This window comes from Capricornis sumatraensis, chromosome 3 (assembly GCF_032405125.1).
Source record: "Capricornis sumatraensis isolate serow.1 chromosome 3, serow.2, whole genome shotgun sequence".
Lineage (NCBI taxonomy): Eukaryota > Metazoa > Chordata > Mammalia > Artiodactyla > Bovidae > Capricornis > Capricornis sumatraensis.
In genome coordinates, this window is record NC_091071.1 from 21,850,922 (window position 1) to 21,868,635 (window position 17,714).

A 17,714-nucleotide genomic window follows, 5' to 3' on the forward strand; every position below is an offset into this window, starting at 1 on the left:
TTAAAACATTTATACTCTTTGATTCAGATATTCCATCTCTGAGAATTTAGCCTAAGTAAATAATAAGACAAGTGCCCAAAGAAATATGTATAAATATTGAGGCATTAAAAAAAATAAAGTCTTAAAGTATACCAACTAGATAAATAAATAAAAGCCAACCATAAAGTAGGATATTATGTAGCTATTTAAAATGCTGATATATATTTATATTTCTGATATATAATAATATGTGCCCTACACTTTTAGTGTGGAGAGGAAGCTATTGAAGAGTTAGTGAGTATGATACTATTTTTTGTAACATATATATGTGAGGTATATGAAATACATGTATGAAATATATAAATATATTTTACATGCAATACACAGAAGTCTGGGAAGCTTCGGGTGAACATACCAAAATATTAAGAGTGCTTGAAAGTGAAAGCAGTAGTCTCTCAGTCGTGTCTGACTCTTTACAACCCCATGGACTGGAGCCCGCCAGCCTCCTCTGTCCGTGGAATTCTCCTGGCAAGAATACTGGAGTGGGTTGCCATGCCCTTCTCCAGGGGATCTTCCCAACCCAGGGATCAAACCCAGGTCTCCCGCATTGCAGGTGGATTTTTTACCATTTGAGCCACCCAGTTATCTCCAGGTAAAAGATTAACTGATTTTCTTCTTTATTATTTTCTGACTTGTCTACAATAAACTTGGATTACTTATATGCAAAACAGACTTATCGTTTTAAGGAATTTAATGTCTTAACTCCACAACCATAACTACATAGTGCATGACAGTCTTAACAGCTGAAACAAGCCACTCAAGGGAACCTGTATAAAGATGGCAAATTACTTCGAGTTCTCCTTTTATTCCTTTCTGCTCTGTTCTCAGGTGACTTTGCAACAGATTCTGAGAGCATGATTCCTGGAAACCACCTCCATCAGAGACACCAGGGTATCCCCAAAATTTGATTTACGGAGCACCCTTCAGATGCCAAGACAGCTCATCCCACCCTCGACAGAGCCCTGAGAGGGAGGCGCTGGGGCTCTCTCAGGCTCACAGGTCACAGCTCTGGCTCGGAGCGGACGCAGTGAGATCCCAACAAGATGACCCAAGTGCAGACTCCATGAGATGGGTCTGTGCTCAGCAGGGCTGGGACCCTGGGCTGGGTCTCCCTCTGTGAGGGCTTCCTCCCTGATGCGGCCTTCACCTGTACTGCCTTCTCCTTCAGCTTCCTCAGCTGAGCCAGGCTGAAGCTCCTGACGGCCCCCAGCAGCTCCACGCTCCTGAGGAACGTGTCCTCCTCCAGGCAGAGCAGGTCCTCGGGGGCCCAGCAGGCATTGGCTTCGGCCAGCTTGATGATGTCATCGGAAGAGGGAGCCACGATGCCATGGCAGCCTGAGGAATGGGTGACGTGGAGAAGGAACAGCGGAAAGAGAATTTCAGTAAATGTGAGTCTTTCCTCCTCCCCCGCCCCCGGTGATCACTGGTTGCAGTAACTTTATTTTTTTTTAATTTATTTATTTTTGGCTGTGAGGCCTGTGGGATCTTCATTCCCCGACTAGGGATCGAACCCAAGCCCCCTGCAATGAAAGTGCAGAGTCCCAACCACTGGACTGCCAGGGAATTCCCTGAGTCTACTTCTTTATTGAAGTGAGTAATGTTCTTCTCTAAGCAGATTAACCCAAGAGAAGCGGCGTAGGGTAGAAGCTGAGCTCAGGCACCCAGGGACCAGTTTGAATTAAACTTCTGCTATGTTTTACTAACTCTATACAAAGCCGCATGCACACAGTAGAAGCTTTGCATCACTCTGACTGGGCAGTAGGAGCTGTTCACTCTGGCTTTAGATTCAGATCCAAAGCTATTTAACCCCTCTGTGCCTCGTACTCCCAGTCTATAAAATGAGGATTAAAATTTTGAATACCTTACAGAATTTTTGTGAGGACGAAACATATCATTACATATAAAGCCAAGTATACAGTAAGCACTCAATACCTGTTAGCCATTTTTATTACTTACACTACCTGTCATAGCCACCCCATACATTTGAGTTTGCAACCCAGAGTTAGAGTTAGGGCTTCCAGAATTATGAGGAAGATGTGCTCCTATCTAAGTGTGGAAAGGGAAGATGACCTACCTGCCATAAAAGTCTTGGTGGAGGCTGTGGCCCTCCCATCCCAGGAGAGAAGAGAAATGGGTCTGTTACATTTTCCTTGGCAACAGCAGAAACCCATCTGCGTCAGTCTTTGAATAAGCTTAACCTTACCTAGTCAAACCATTTACTCACCAATACACGAATGAGATACTGTCTCAGCCGGCCCAGATGTGCACAGTCTGAGAGGAAACCAGGCCCCTTGTCTTAAGAAGAGTCCTGGATTTCCTGTCTTAGTAGCTGACAGCCCCTGATACTGACAGACTCGCCAGCACCACCCAGGGCTGGACATTTCAAGAGCCCTGTGGCCACACCCCTTTCACTGCATCTTCAGTGGAAATTCACTGGACATCAATCAAGAGGCAAAACTGGACCAGGTTGAAGGTACACGTCTGGTGCTCAAACATCTTTATCACAGCCCACTTGTAGAATATAAAAGACCCGTCTCTCCCAGACCCCCTTGGCCCCACTTTCCAATGAAAGCAGGATCCAGTAGAAGTACAGAATTGAGGAGAAAAGAATGGTTTTAAAGTGCAGCAGGGATTTGGGCTTATCACTGCTGTGTTTCCAGGGCTTAGAATAGGGCCTGGCACATAGTAGGTATTCAGCAAATGTTTGTTGAATGAATCAACACACACACACACAAAATTTACCAAAGTGAAACCAAGTAGTAGTTCTGCTAATCCATTAGTTACTACAATCACAGCAGAAATTAATACCCAGAACCAACCAAAGAAAATGCCAACTAAGCACTGGAGGTAAGGGCCTCCTCCCCGGGTGAGAAAAGTCTTACTTTCTCATCGCCACGGGCACAGGAGGAGCTTATGACAGCTGGACTGTTGGGCCGTGAGGGCCGTGGGGGCTAGTGGTGATCTTCACCTGCTTTGGGTTCAGTTCCAAGAGCTGCCATTTACGAGCTCGGAGACTTTGGCCGAATCTCTGAGTCTCTTGAAACTCCATTTCCTTTGTCAAGAAAGTGGGAGGAACATACCACCCACCCCACAGGACAGAGGTGAGGACCCAAGATGAGCATCAGTCCGACTGTGATGCTGCTGGGCTTGCTGCCCCATGAAACCCTCACCTTAAGACTTCCTTTACAGGGAGACAAGGCCCCACTGCAGCCACACCGCCCTCCATTTCTCCTTCCTCCCCCAGTCCTGTCCACTCCTCTGTCTGCAGACGTAGCTTCACAAGTCCACTGGCCCTGCTCCCAACCCCCTTGAGTCCTTCCTCAAATGTCACCTTGTGAAACCTTCCTTAGCCTATCTCCTTTCAAATTACAACCCTGCACCCCACACTCTCTGACTCCTGTCCTTGCTTTAATTTCCTTCTTCTTAAAAAAATTTTATTGGAGATAGTTGCTTTACAATGTTGCGTTAGTTTCTGCTGTACAGCAAAATGAATCCGAGATGCATGTCTGCTATATACATTTATCTCCCCTCTTTTTTTGATTTCCTTCCCATTCAGGTCACCCCAGAGCACCAAGCAGAGTTCCCTGAGCTACACAGTAGGTTCTCATTAGTTATCTATTTTACACATAGGAGTGTATATATGTCAAGCCCAATCTCTCAATTCTTCCTAGCTCCTCTTTCCTCTTGGAAGCAACCTACATGTCTATCAGCAGAGGAATGGATAAGAAGACGTAGCACATATATACAATGGAATATTAGCCATAAAAAAGGAATGACATTGAGCCATTTGCAGAGACACAGATGGACCCAGAGACTGTCGTGTAGAGTGAAAAAGAGAAAAACAAATATCATGTGTTAACACACATGTGTGGGATCTAGAAAAATGATACAGAAGAACCTATTTGCAAGCAGGAATAGAGACATAGAGAACAAACAAATTTTCCTTCTTGATATTTATCACACAACACACTTCGTATTTCACTTATGTCTTCAATTTATTGTCTAGCGACCCCACCCCCACCCCGCCCCTGCCACCATGTGAAAATAAGCTCTATGAGGGCAGGGATTTCCATTTTGTTCACATAGTTGGTGCTCAAAAATTATTTGCTGCAGGAAACAAAGTAAGCATGGATTGTCAACTATCATTATTACAATTATTCTTTGGTCTGGTTAACTTTGTCTCCTCCTGCTGGGCACAAGTCTACACTTAATAAGTGTACAATAACACTTACTAATATCTAATACTTACTGAGCATTTCCTACGTGCCAGGCACTGTTGTGAACATGTTTATAGGTTTATAGGATGTTTAAGGGGCTTCCCTGGTAGCTCAGCTGGTAAAGAATCCACCTGCAATGTAGGAGATCTGGGTTTGATCCCTGGGATCTGGGAAGATCCCCTGGAGAAGGGAACGGATACCCACTCCAGTATTCTGGCCTGGAGAATTCCATGGACTGTACAGTCCATGGGGTTGCAAAGAGTCGGACCCGACTGAGCAACTTTCACTTTCCTAGGTTTAAACCCACCAGTCTTCACAATAATCTAGTGAGGGAGGGACTTTCATTATCCTCATTTTACAGAGAATGAAACCTAAGGCACAGAGAGGTTAGAGAGTTTACCCAAAGTCACACAGTCCACAAGTAGCAGCCCCAGGATTCAAATCCAGTCAGCCTGGTCCCAGCACAGCAATTCACAGTCACACAGACATTTTGGCCCTTAAATCAATTGTTCTGAAATGTCTGTTTCATATGTTCACCCATTAAACTTACTGGCCTAACCGAGGAGAACAAGATATGATTTCAAATCACTTTACAAAGATGTAATTTTTGCCCTGTGGATTTTTGCTACTCATTGTTTTGCAGACACGGCATCCACTCCCTGGGACAAGGAGTCCGCTTGATGCCAGGAAATCAGCCAAAACACCGCTGCCAGGCACAGACTCAGATACTCCAGAAACACTCACCAGGACTGGGGTCAGAGCTGCGGTTCTCCACACTGATGTTCCGAAAAGATTCAAAGACAGTCTGGAGGAATTCTTTGGGGGGCAAAGTCCCGGCCATCTTGGAAGCTGTTTGTTGCAGGATGTCAGGAAACTATATGGGGCAGAAAAGATGACCAACGAGGAACGAATAATAATTAAAGCACATTAAACAGAGACTTAAATGAGAGTTTAAAGTGGAACACTGCTGCATTGCCTCCATTGTTTTGTTTTTTCTTTATACACACATGCATTGTTTCATTGCATTTTATTGCATTGCAGTACTGCATTTTTACATGTTGAAGGTCTGTGATAACTGTGATGAGCAAATCCATCAGCACCATTTTGCCAACAGCATTTGTTCATTTCAAGTCTCTGTGTCACATTTTGGTAATTTTCACAATATTTCTCACTTTTTCATCATTACTATATTTGTTATGGTGATCTGTGATCCATGACCCTTGATGTCACTATTATAATGGGGGCACCACAAACCACACCCTTATCAGACAGTGACCTTGATTGATAAATGTAGTGTGTGTTTGACTGCTCTACCAATGAGCTGTTCCCATCTCTCTCCCTCTCCTCACACCTCCCTATTCTCTGAGACACAACAATACTGAAATCAGGTCAGTTAGTAACCTGACGATGGCCTTTAAGTGTCAGAGTGAACGGAAGAGTCATAAGTCTCACTTTAAAACCTAGAAATGATTAAGCTTTGTGAGGAAAGCATGTCAAAAGCTGAGACAAGCTGAAAGCTAGGCCTCTTGCACCAAACAGTTAAATGAAATCGTGCATGCAAATGAAAAAATTCTTGAAGCAAATAAAAAGTCCTACTTAGTGAACACACAGATGATAAGAAACCACAACAGTCTTATTGCTGAGGTGGAAAGTTTTAGTGGTCTGGTGTGTACATGAAGTCAATTCAGTCGTGTCCAACTCTTTGCAACTCTATGGACTATAGTCCACCAGACTCCTCTGTCCACGGGGATTCTCCAGGCACGAATGCTGGAGTGGGTCACCATGCCATCCTTCAGGGAATCTTCCTGACCCAAGGATCAAACCTGCTTCTCTTATGTCTCCTGCAGTGGAAGGTGGGCTCTTTACCACTAGCACCACCTGGAAAGCCCTTTAGTGGTCCGGACAGAAGATCAAACCAACCACAACATTCTTTTAAGCCAAAGACTAATCCAGAGCAAAGTCCAACCTTCAATTCTATGAAGAACTGAGAGGCTGAGAGAGGTGATGAAGCTTCAGGGGAAAAGACTGAAGCTAGCAGAAGTTGGTCCATGAGGTTTAAGAAAAGAAGTCTTCTCTATGAAAGGTTGTTGGTGAACCATGCAAAAATACCAGGATTCTTGGCCTCCAGAAAAGGATTCAATCTGGGACGAGGCTTGATCGCTCAGAGCTTTTGTGTAATAAAGTTTTATTAAAGTATAAAGGAGATAGAGAAAGCCTTCTGACATAGGCATCAGAAGGGGCAGAGAGAGTACCCCCTTGCTGGTGTTAGCAATGGAGTTATATACTCTCTAATTAGTTATTCAGTTCAGTTCAGTCGCTCAGTCGTGTCCAACTCTTTGCAACCCCACGAATCGCAGCACGCCAGGCCTCCCTGTCCATCACCAAGTCCCAGAGTTCACTCAAACTCATAATTAGTTATTACAGTGAATCAAAAGAATATCTGGAGGTTGTAAAGACCTCACTAGACCTACTCCTATACTTTACGTTTTAAGATAACAGGATTAGCCAGAAGGTTTAATCCAGAGACTGTCCTCAAGCAGGATACATTATTGTTATATAATCCTAAGGAATGTAGAAGGGAAAAGAAAGTTTGTCGTTTCTTCCTCCTTGAGAATTCCAGACCCCTCTCTCCTTAGGGTCCCCTAGACTTCTTATCAACCTGCCTAGGAAATGACTCTCTCATCTATAACATAAAATTTCAAGAGAAGCAGCAAGTGCTGATGTAGAAGCCACATTAAGTTATCCAGAAGATCTAGCTAAGCTAATTAACAAAGATGGCTACACTAAACAGCCATATATTGGAAAAAGATACCATCTAGGATGCACATAGCTAGAGAAGAGAAGTCAATGCCTGACTTCAAAGCTTGAAAGGACCAGCTGATTCTCTCTTTAGTGGCTAATTCAGCTGGTGGCTTTAGGTTGAAGCCAGTTCTCATTTACCATTTCAAAAATCCTAGGGTCCTTAAGCATTATGCTAAATATACTCTCTCTGCGCTCTGGAAATGGAACAATAAAGCCTAGATGTCAGCACATCTGAGTGCAGTGTGGTTTATTAAATATTTCAAGCCCACTGTTGAGACCCACTACCCAGAAAAAGAGATTCCTTTCAAAATATTACTGTTCACTAACAATGCACTCAAGAGTTCCAATGGAGATGTGCAATGAGATTGATGTTGTTTTCATACTTAACAAAACATCCACTCTGTAGCCCATAGATCAAGGAGTACTTTTGGCTTATTATTTAAATGTTTATTATTCAATTAAATTATTATTATTTTTAAAGCCTTATTATTTAAAAATACATTTCCTAAGACTATGATTGCCACAGATAATAACTCCTCTGATGGATCTGGGGAAAATAAATTGAACCCCTCCTGGAAAGGATGGTTATTCTAGATGCCATTAAGAACACTTGTGATTCAAGCAAAGTGGTCAAAACATCAGTACTAACAGGGATTTGGAAGAAGTTGATTCCAACCCTTATGGATGACTTTGAGGCATTCAAGACATCAGTGGAGGAAGTAACTGCAGATGTGGTGAAAATAGCAAGAGAATTAGAAATAGAAGTGAAGCCTAAAGATGTGACTGAATTGCTGTAATCTCATGATGAAACATTAATGGATAAGGAGTTGCTTCTTATGGATGAGCACAAAAGTGGTTTCTTGAGATGGAATCTACTCCTGATGAAGATTATTGAAATGACAACAAAGGATTAAGAATATTATAGAATCACAACTTAGTTGATAGAGCAACAGCAAGGTTTGAGAGGATTAATTTCAATTTTGAAAGCAGTTCTACTGTGGGTAAAATCCTATCAAACAGCACTGAATGCTGCAGAGAAATCGTTGGTGAAAGGAAGAGTCAATTGACACATCAAACTTCGTTGCTGTCTTATCTTAGGAAATTAAGTCACCCCAGTCTTCAGCAACCACCACCCTGATCAGTCAGCAGCCATCAACACTGAGACAAGAGTCTCTATCTACAAAACATTAACAACTCACTGAACGCTTAGATGATAGTTAGCATTTTTAGCAATAAAGTATTTTTTATTTAATGTATTTCCATTGTTTTTTAGGCATAATACTATTGCATGCTAATAGACTATAGTATGGTGTAAACATAACTTTCGTATGCACTTGGAAACCAAAAGAGAAAGAAAAATTCATGTGACTCAATTTATTGCAATACTCACTTTATTGTGGTGGTCAGTAACCCAACCCACAATATCTCTGAGGTGTGCTTGTAGCAGCTTCTCATATAAATTTAATTCCTAGCCCAACTAACCTAGTCTCTACAAAGAATCATATAAAATGATATCCAACCTTAGTGCTAATCCAATACATGTTCAAGTATATATTGCTTTCACCCATCAGACTGTAAGAAATTATAAGTGACAATACCTAATGATAGCCAAGATGTAGGAATTATGTATACTTATTTCTTCATGGGACTATTAGATGGTGCATCATTACCACCTGATAATATCTATAAAAATGTATGTATGCCTGTCTCTTTGGGGGTTGTACTGCTTTTCAATTTGCATTAAAATATATATGTATAAAAGGAGGAGTAAAGAGTTCTCTCTGAGTTCGAGGTAAAGACTAGCAATGAGGGGGCTTCTAGTTGCCCTAAGAAAGGTGCCACTTCTTATCCAGAGCTGATACACTTTTTCAAGACTCAGAATATTATTGGTAAATCTGTCCAAGAGTCCAGAGAATTCATCAAACTCTCCCCTGAAGTCGTGTGTGTCCCAAAAGTCACCCAGGTTACATGAATTTCCTCCTTCTATTCTAATTTTCAGAATCAGAGTCACAGTCTAAGCCAGGAGTTCCCAGTCCAGGCTGTAGGTTAGAAGCACCTGGGAAATTCACAGACACTCGGGCCCTACCCTAGAGATTCTGAGACCATTGGTCTGGGGTGGGGCCGTGTATCTGTCCATTTTAGTCCCCTGGGGATTCCCATATGCAGCTAAGGTCACGAGCGGCTGCTCTAAGATAAACAATTAACTTTTAAGAGGCGATTACACAGCAGAGTATTTTCCATTTTGTATTTTTAAAGGGAGGAGGAGGATTTTTCATAAAGAATGCAGAAGAATCTAGGAAGAGCAACTACCATTGATGGGAGAGGCTGGGGACTCAGAAACACAGAGCCAGGAACTTCATATCCTGTAGCCTTTGATGTATTTGGGATTTTTCTAACCCAAGTATGTATTTCTTGTTCTATTAACATTTCAGTCATTAAAACTAAAAGTAGAATAAGACTGCTGGAAGAAATATCAACAACCTCAGATATGCAGATTATACCACACTAATAGCAGAAAGCAAAGAGGAACTAAAGAGCCTCTTGATGAAGGTGAAAGAGAGTGAAAAAGCTGGCTTAAAACTCAACATTCAAAAACTGAAGATCATGACATCCAGTCCCATCACTTCATGACAAATACATGGGGAAAAAAATGGAAACAGTGACAGACTTTATTTTCTTGGGCTTCAAAACCACTGCAGACAGTGACTGCAGCCATGAAATTTAAAGACACTTGCTGATTGGAAGAAAAGCTATGACAAACCTAGACAGCATATTAAAAAGCAGAGACATTACTTTGCTGACAAAGGTCCATCTAGTCAAAGCTATGGTTTTTTCAGTAGTCGTGTATGGCTGTGAGAGTTGGACCATTAAGAAGGCCAAGCACCAAAAAATTGATGCTTTTGAACTATGGTGTTGGAAAAGACTCGTGAGTCCTTTGGACAGCAAGGAGATTAAACCAGTCAATCCTAAAGGAAATCAACCCTGAATATTCACTGGAAGAACTGATGCTGAAGCTGAAGCTCCAATACGTTGGTCATCTGATGTGAAGAGCCAACTCACTGGAAAAGGCCCTGATGCTGGGAAAGATTGAAGGCAGGAGGAGAAGGGGACGATAGAGGATGAGATGGCTGGATGGCATCATCGACTCAATGGGCATGAGTTTGAGCAAACTCCAGGAGACGGTAAAGGACAGGGAAGCCTGGCATGCTGCAGTTCATGGGGTCACAAAGAGTCAGACACGACTGAGTGATAGAACAAAAACAAAAAAGAGGAATACAGCAAAACATCCACATGCCCACAACCCAGGTTAAAAAGTAAAACATCACAAATATAACCGATAGCTCATCCTAGGCCTCCCTCCTTCCCCAGAAGTAACTCTCACTGCAAATTCAGTATTTGATAATTAACCATCCTCATGCACTTTTAAACTTCTATTACATATGGAATAGTTTTGAATGTGCTTAAAATTAATCTAACTAGTATTTATTTACTTAGTATCCTACTGTATGTATTTTTTGCAACTCTTTTTTTTTAATCACACATTGTGTTTCTGAGATTTAACTATGTTGATACAAAACTTTTTCAATTTTAAAAATTGATTTTTAGAAAAGTTAAATAAACCTACAAGACACATGCATCTGCTGCTTATGACTCTAGGTTTGGACACCCAAAGAGAAGATTTTACCATAACTGGACACCGGAATGTTGCTGTTCTTAAATCTGGGTGACATGCCAGGTATTCAGGTACCCTGAGCGAGTATGACAACATACATCTTACATGTGTGCATACAGAGAATGAAAGTGTGTGGAGGTGCTTTGCAGTTTATCTAACTCTTGTTCAGTATATCCCCTCCTATCCCACCCTCCACCTGCATGGAGGAAATTTCCTGCCCCACTAAAATGGGCTTGATCATATAACTTACTTTGGCTAGTGAAACGTAAGCCCAGGGTTTAAAGAGAACTGCACTTTGCCCTCCCTTTTGTAGAGTTTCAAATTTCCACAGCATGAAAAACAGGTTCCAGGTAGCCTAGCCCCAGAGGCAGACTCATAGTCCCAGACCTACAGAGTAGTCAGTAAAAAATAAATGTTTCCTGTTGCATGCCATTGAGAGTGTGCAGCTTTGTTACACAGCAGGAGATGACAAGTACATGACCATTTGGCACACCTCTTGGCCTTGTCGAACTCTTGGGGAGTTGCTCCAAGGAGAGTGTTACATCCAAAGGCAATGCTCAATTAAGATTTGGTTTTAGATCAAATATGTTTGCCCATGTGACTCCACATACTGGACACACGTGTTGTGTACATATTGTGCTGATGCGTGTAAGCCCTCCAACGGACATGCATGTGGGAAGCACATGGATACAGAGTGGCAGCCAAATGATAGCTCCCAGGTCACACACATCTGCCTAGAAGCCACGTGAAAGGCTCAGAGTTCCTTTAGCTCCTGCCTCACTGCCTTTCCCTGAACCTTGGGCATCCTGAAGTGGAGCTGGAAACATCCGAGCTCTTTGAGGCAGGGAGGAGGTTTCCAGAAAGACAAACTGACAGCAAACCCAAGGGAATATAACTAACCACATTTTTCTTTTCTTCAGACTCCTTCAGGCTTCTCTAAGATAGAACATTGAGGTACCTTTGTGGCAACAGAGCTTAATTCATCTCCTGAGAAAAGCACTAGAAAGGATCCCAAATCCTTCACTGTCTCGGCTGTCCAGTTCTGGGGGAGTCTAGGAGAGAGAATAAGCAGTAAATGGAAAGGTCGTGCTCTTGCCCTTGTCCCGCAGCATCTTTTTCTTTTAGGAAAAGATTATCTATATACCTGGAGAAGCTGTCAATCATGTGGTCCATATCCCTAACCAAGAAAACTGACATGTGATGTAGGCTGACCAATGAGAATCATCCTGGGGATTTTTGATGGAACTATGAAAGAAGCTCTCTTTCTTCTGGTATCTCTAGCAATAAAAAGGATATTGCAGGCGAATACTATCACCAAATGGAGAAAATAAAGGCCACATCCGAGAACACAGAGCTGAGAGGTAGGAGGAACATTTTCCTGATGACATCATTTGAGCCCCTGGATCCAGCCATGCCTGAAGTCACATTCCCTTCTAAACTCGACCAACTCCCATTTTTTAGCGTGAATTGAGCTCCTGAATTTCTTTCATTTGCATCAGAGTGTTTCCTTCCTCCCTTTCCTCAACAGAAAAGTAATGCTATATTTGTTCCTTTTATAATTACCATTATAAGTCTCGTCCTATAGCAAGATAAAATTTCCTCTCAAACTTGGCAGAATAATAATTTGCCAGGATCCTGGCACTGACCCAGGATCCACTGTTATTCTTACAGAGACACAAATGTCTACAGGGATGTCCCCCACACTATCCCTAAAGGATGTCTGGTGATATCTCTAAAGGAGATCTGCCTAATTAGCAGTGATTATCCTTCTGCTAGAACCAAGGCAAACCATCCCTGGCCAAAAAACCTCCCTTTATCTCTTTCGTTAACAATAATATCCCATTAGACTGTAAGTTCCATGACAACAGGCAATAACACATGTAATAATAACAACTGAATCTTCATTCCTTCTGATAAAACAGTTGTCAAATACTCAGTTCTATGGGCCGAGCACTGTTGTAAGTCCTTTGCATGCATTAACTCAGCTAATCGTAACAACAGCCCTGTGGGGACTCTCGCTGCCCCCATCCTGCAGATGCAAAAATAAAATGTGAAAAGACTAAGTAGCTTTTCCCAGATCACACAGGCGGTAGATGATAGAAAAATTTAACCTAGGGACTCAGGCTCCCAAGTCCCGGCTCTTAAACTCTATATAATATTAAGTGCCTGGGCCACAGTAACTACTCCAAAGACATTTGTTGTCTTACCATTAACTGATGTCTGCTGCTGCTGCTGCTAAGTTGCTTCAGTCATGTCTGACTCTGTGGGACCCCAGAGACAGCAGCCCATCAGAATCCCCGTCCCTGGGATTCTCCAGGCAAGAACACTGGAGTGGGTTGCCATTTCCTTCTCCAATGCATGAAAGTGAAAAGTGAAAGTGAAGTCGCTCAGTCATATCCAACTCATAGTGACCCCATGGACTGCAACCTACCAGGCTTCTCCATCTAGGCCATAATCAAATCTGACCTAACTTCAGAAAATTCTGCATGGGAAAGGACAGCTCTGTTTTCCCCCAAGGAGTTCTCACTCACCCAGAGCTGACAGTGCCTCAGTTATTTGTATTATCATTGTTGTTGTTGTTTTAACAACAATAATAATAACACCTCCTTGCATTTGTAAAGTGCCATTTTTTTTTTCAAAATTTATTTTTTGGCTGCATCTCACAGCATGTGGGATCTTAGTTTCCCAATCAGGGATTGAACCCACTCCCCTTGCCTTCAAAGCACGGTACTAGACCACCAGAGAAGTCCCATAAAGTGCCATCTTTTTTGAGACTCCTTCCCTTTCCATAAGCCAAGATGTATTGGTGACAACCACGTGAGGCCTGAAGAGAAGCTATCATTCTCACTTTATAGGGAATCTGAGAAGCCCATGGACGGAGGAGCCTGGTAGGCTACAGTCCACGGGATCACAAAGAGTCAGACACGACTGAGCGACTTCACCTTCACCTGAGTCCAAAAGAAGAAAGGTCAAGTTTCAAGAATAAATCCCAGGGTGTAACCTCATCACAAGTTAGAGACTCTGCTTTGAGGCGGAAGAGCCAGGGCCGGGGGCCCCTTGGCCAGAAGCCCCACCCCAGCCCCAGAGCCGAGCCTGGGGCCCTCCTCACCCATGCTGTTCCAGGAGCCTCAGCCTCACTGCTGCCTTCTGCTGGGGGCTGAGGTCCAGGCAGTCTCTGAGGTCACGCAGGGCAGTGGCCCAGGCTCTGGGGGACAACCCACGGCGGATGACGGCTGCTGGCAGGTGACAGAGCAAGTTCCCCAGGATGTCCACGGTGTACTCATCAGCAACGATGTAGCTCTGAAATTGACAAGTGGAGCTGGTGGAAAGGGCCTGTGGGGTTCCAGATCATGATCCCATAAAATACTTCCTGACCCCAAACCTCACCAAGGTTCCAGGATCCAAACCACCTACCCTACCGTGGCTTCACACAAGGCCTAATTTCACCCCAAGGGAGTAGGCCTCAGAAGTCTGGGCAACCACATGGAGTGGGGGCAGGTGTGGGCAGAAGAACATGTCCATCGTGAGCACTCACTCACTCACTGAGGCTGCAGTCACTGTCACTGGTATTGCTCTGTGGACACCCCACTGTTCAGTACCCATTATGATGAGAGTACAGCAGTAACAGTACTTTCAAGTTTGTAGGCCCTTGGAAGCCTCCAAAGCTTTTTCTCAAAATGCTTAAAATCGCTAACATTTATTCAGTGGTTACTGTGTGCTCGGCACTGGTGTAAGTGTTTCCAGGTCTTACTCTCTTCATCTTCAAAGTAACTGTACAAGTACTAATATCATCCACTTTTTCAAGATAAAGAAACTGCCAGCTTGGCCCTTTGAGCCTTTGCATTAAACTATATATTACCTATTTCATGTCCTCAAGAGCTCTATGAACAAAGTGCTACTGTACCCATTTTACAGATGAGGAGACTGAGGTTCAAGGACGGGAAGTGACCTGCCCAAAGCCACAAAACCAACCACTGGCAGAGACTCGTCCAGAGCCCAGACTCTGTGTACTGTGCTCTTTCCAGTCCTCCAGGGCGGCCTCCCCTCATTCAGGCCCCAGAATGGAAGTCCCCAGAACCAGTGGCCAAGAGTGTCCCACCCAGTGGTTTCAGAGCCAGCTTTGAGACCCACAAATCAAACTTCCAGCCCTCACATCAGACCTGAGAACCCAGCCAGCCCCCCTGAGGGCTCCCCAGGATGCCCACAGGCCCCAGAGGGGAAGGGTCACGAGTCAAAGCGTCACCCAGGAAGAGTTTCCTTACCAGGCACTGCTGCACTTTCTTGAGGACGGAGTTTTTTTTGTGGGAATCCAAAACCAAGGAGTCCAACTGACTCTTCCCCAGGCTGATCAGGAAGGGCACACACTGAGAAGCTGGGAGAGAAGCCAGATAGCGAGCCCTGGAGAGAGATGGGAGAATGAGGGAAGGAAAACAGGGGCTGCTCTGTATTTGCCCAAGAGCTTATCACAGAGCTGATCCTTAAGTGTTGGTTCTCCCCAGTGATGTCCTGGCTCCTTTGAGCAGGGAGCAAGCCTCCCACTCATCATTTTTCTTTTTTACTGGCAGGAAACAAACTTCCCATAATGCTCTTCTCTCACAGGTGGAAACAAGTTTCCCACCATGCTCCTCTTCCATGACCCAACAGCAAGATATGAGAACAGGCTCTCCATAGACAGAAGCTGCCTGCTGGACTGGTTGAGGGGGGATGAGGAGAAAGGAAATGAAAAACCAGAAGAAGAAAGAGACAAAGAGGAGAAAAAAATGAAATAGAAAGTGGAGGGAAAAAGATGAGGAGACGGGGAGAGAAATGACTCCCAATTCCGTCAACTCCAGGATTCTCTAGGGCAAAGAAACAGAGACCAGTTAATAAAACACATTATTTCCTCTAGTAATGGATGGAAGGAAGAAAATTAAATGGCTCTATCATGAAGGATGATGTGGGGACCAGCCAGGGAAGCCCCTCTGAAAGGAGTACTGTTTGAGCTGAGAACTCTCCTCCAAGCTCTTGACCTTATATTCTCAAGATGAGCAATATTTCCCCCAATGGGGAGAAACTGGTTCAGGGAGAAAGAGGGAATAGGGGTGGGGAATATTCGTTATTACAGTGATTTGTGACCTGCCAAAGCTCGATCCTACTTAACACAATCTTACTACTTATAATTTCTCTCATTATGGAGAAATTAAATTTTTCTCCTTTGGGAGGCAATAATGAAATAAAGGTTGAGAAAGATCCATGTGGCATCATTGCCACTTCACTATTCCAAAACCAAATTCAACCTCCTCCTTTCAAACATGTTTTGCCTTCTCTCTGCCATCCAAGACCCCTTCATTTCTTTATCCTTAAATCTTCCTTTGCTGGCTCCTCAATAATACTCAAATCTGTTCTTGTCTCTCCATTCCTAATGTCACTGTCTTATTTATTTTTTCATTCATTCAATCAGAGGGCTTCCCTGGTAGCTCAGAAAGTAAAGAATCTGCTTGCAGTGCAAGATACCTGGATTCAACCCCTGGGTTGGGAAGATACCCTGGAGAAGGGAATGGCAACCCACTCCAGCATTCTTGCCTGGATAGTTCCATGGACAGAGGAGCCTGGCAGGCTACAGTTCAGTTCAGTTCAGTTCGGTCGCTCAGTCGTGTCCGACTCTTTGCGACCCCACGAATCGCAGCACTCCTGGCCTCCCTGACCATCACCATCTCCCGGAGTTCACTCAAACTCACGTCCATTGAGTCAGTGATGCCATGCAGCCATCTCATCCTCTGTCGTCCCCTTCTCCTCCTGCCCCCAATCCCTCCCAATCAGGGTCTTTTCCAATGAGTCAGCTCCTTGCATGAGGTGGCCAAAGTATTGGAGTTTCAGCCTCAACATCAGTCCTTCCAATGAACACCCAGGACTGATCTCCTTTAGGATGGACTGGTTGGATCTCCTTACAGTCCAAGGGACTCTCAAGAGTCTTCTCCAACACCACACTTCAAAAGCATTAATTCTTCGGTGCTCAGCTTTCTTCCAAGTCCAACTCTCACATCCATATATGACCACTGGAAAAACCATAGCTTTGACTAGACGTACCTTTGTTGGCAAAGTAATATCTCTGCTTTTTAATATGATATATACATTTGTCATAACTTTCCTTCTAAGGAGTAAGCATCTTTTAATTTCGTGGCTGCAATCACCATCTGCAGTGATTTTGGAGCCCCCCAAAATAAAGTCTGACACTGTTTCCCCATCTATTTCCCATGAAATGTTGGGACCAGATGCCATAGTCTTCGTTTTCTGAATGTTGAGCTTGAAGCCAACTTTTTCACTCTCCTCTTTCACTTTCATCAAGAGGCTTTTAGTTCCTCTTCACTTTCTGCCATAAGGGTGGTGTCATCTGCATATCTGAGGTTATTGATATTTCTCCCGGCAATCTTGATTCCAGCTTGTGCTTCTTCCAGCCCAGCATTTCTCATGATGTACTCTGCATAGAAGTTAAATAAGCAGGGTGACAATATACAGCCTTGACGTACTCCTTGTCCTGTTTGGAACCAGTCTGTTGTTCCATGTCCAGTTTGAACTGTTGCTTCCTGACCTGCATATAGGTTTCTCAAAAGGCAGGTCAGGTGGTCTGGTATTCCCATCTCTTGAAGAATTTTCCATAGTTTATTGTGATACACACAGTCAAGACTAGGCTTTGGCATAGTCAATGAAGCAGAAATAGATGTTTTTCTGGAACTCTCTTGCTTTTTCAATGATCCAGTGGATGTTGGCAATTTGATCTCTGGTTCTTCTGCCTTTCCTAAAACCAGCTTGAACATCTGGAAATTCATGGTTCACATATTGCTAAAGCCTGGCTTGGAGAATTTTGAGCATTACTTTACTAGCATGTGAGATGAGTGCAATTGTGCGGTAGTTTGAGCATTCTTTGGCATTGCCTTTCTTTGGGACTGGAATGAAAACTGACCTTCTACAGTCCTGTGGCCACTGCTGAGTTTTCCAAATGTGCT

The 17,714-nt window shown here is 43.5% G+C and overlaps 1 protein-coding gene across 2 annotated transcripts in view; it reads right to left on the reverse strand.

The window, feature by feature from the left end:
* The window catches only part of OTOA (otoancorin), an 80,386-nt gene that overhangs the window by 16,837 nt on the left and 45,835 nt on the right, over positions 1–17,714 (reverse strand). For both annotated transcript variants that reach the window (XM_068968801.1, XM_068968800.1), the window contains exons 18-22: positions 14,994–15,129; positions 13,841–14,031; positions 11,690–11,783; positions 5,001–5,130; positions 1,187–1,374 (exon numbers count right to left, since the gene is read on the reverse strand). In XM_068968801.1, the coding sequence (XP_068824902.1) occupies positions 1,187–1,374; positions 5,001–5,130; positions 11,690–11,783; positions 13,841–14,031; positions 14,994–15,129 (739 nt within the window). The remainder of the gene's footprint in view (positions 1–1,186; positions 1,375–5,000; positions 5,131–11,689; positions 11,784–13,840; positions 14,032–14,993; positions 15,130–17,714) is intronic.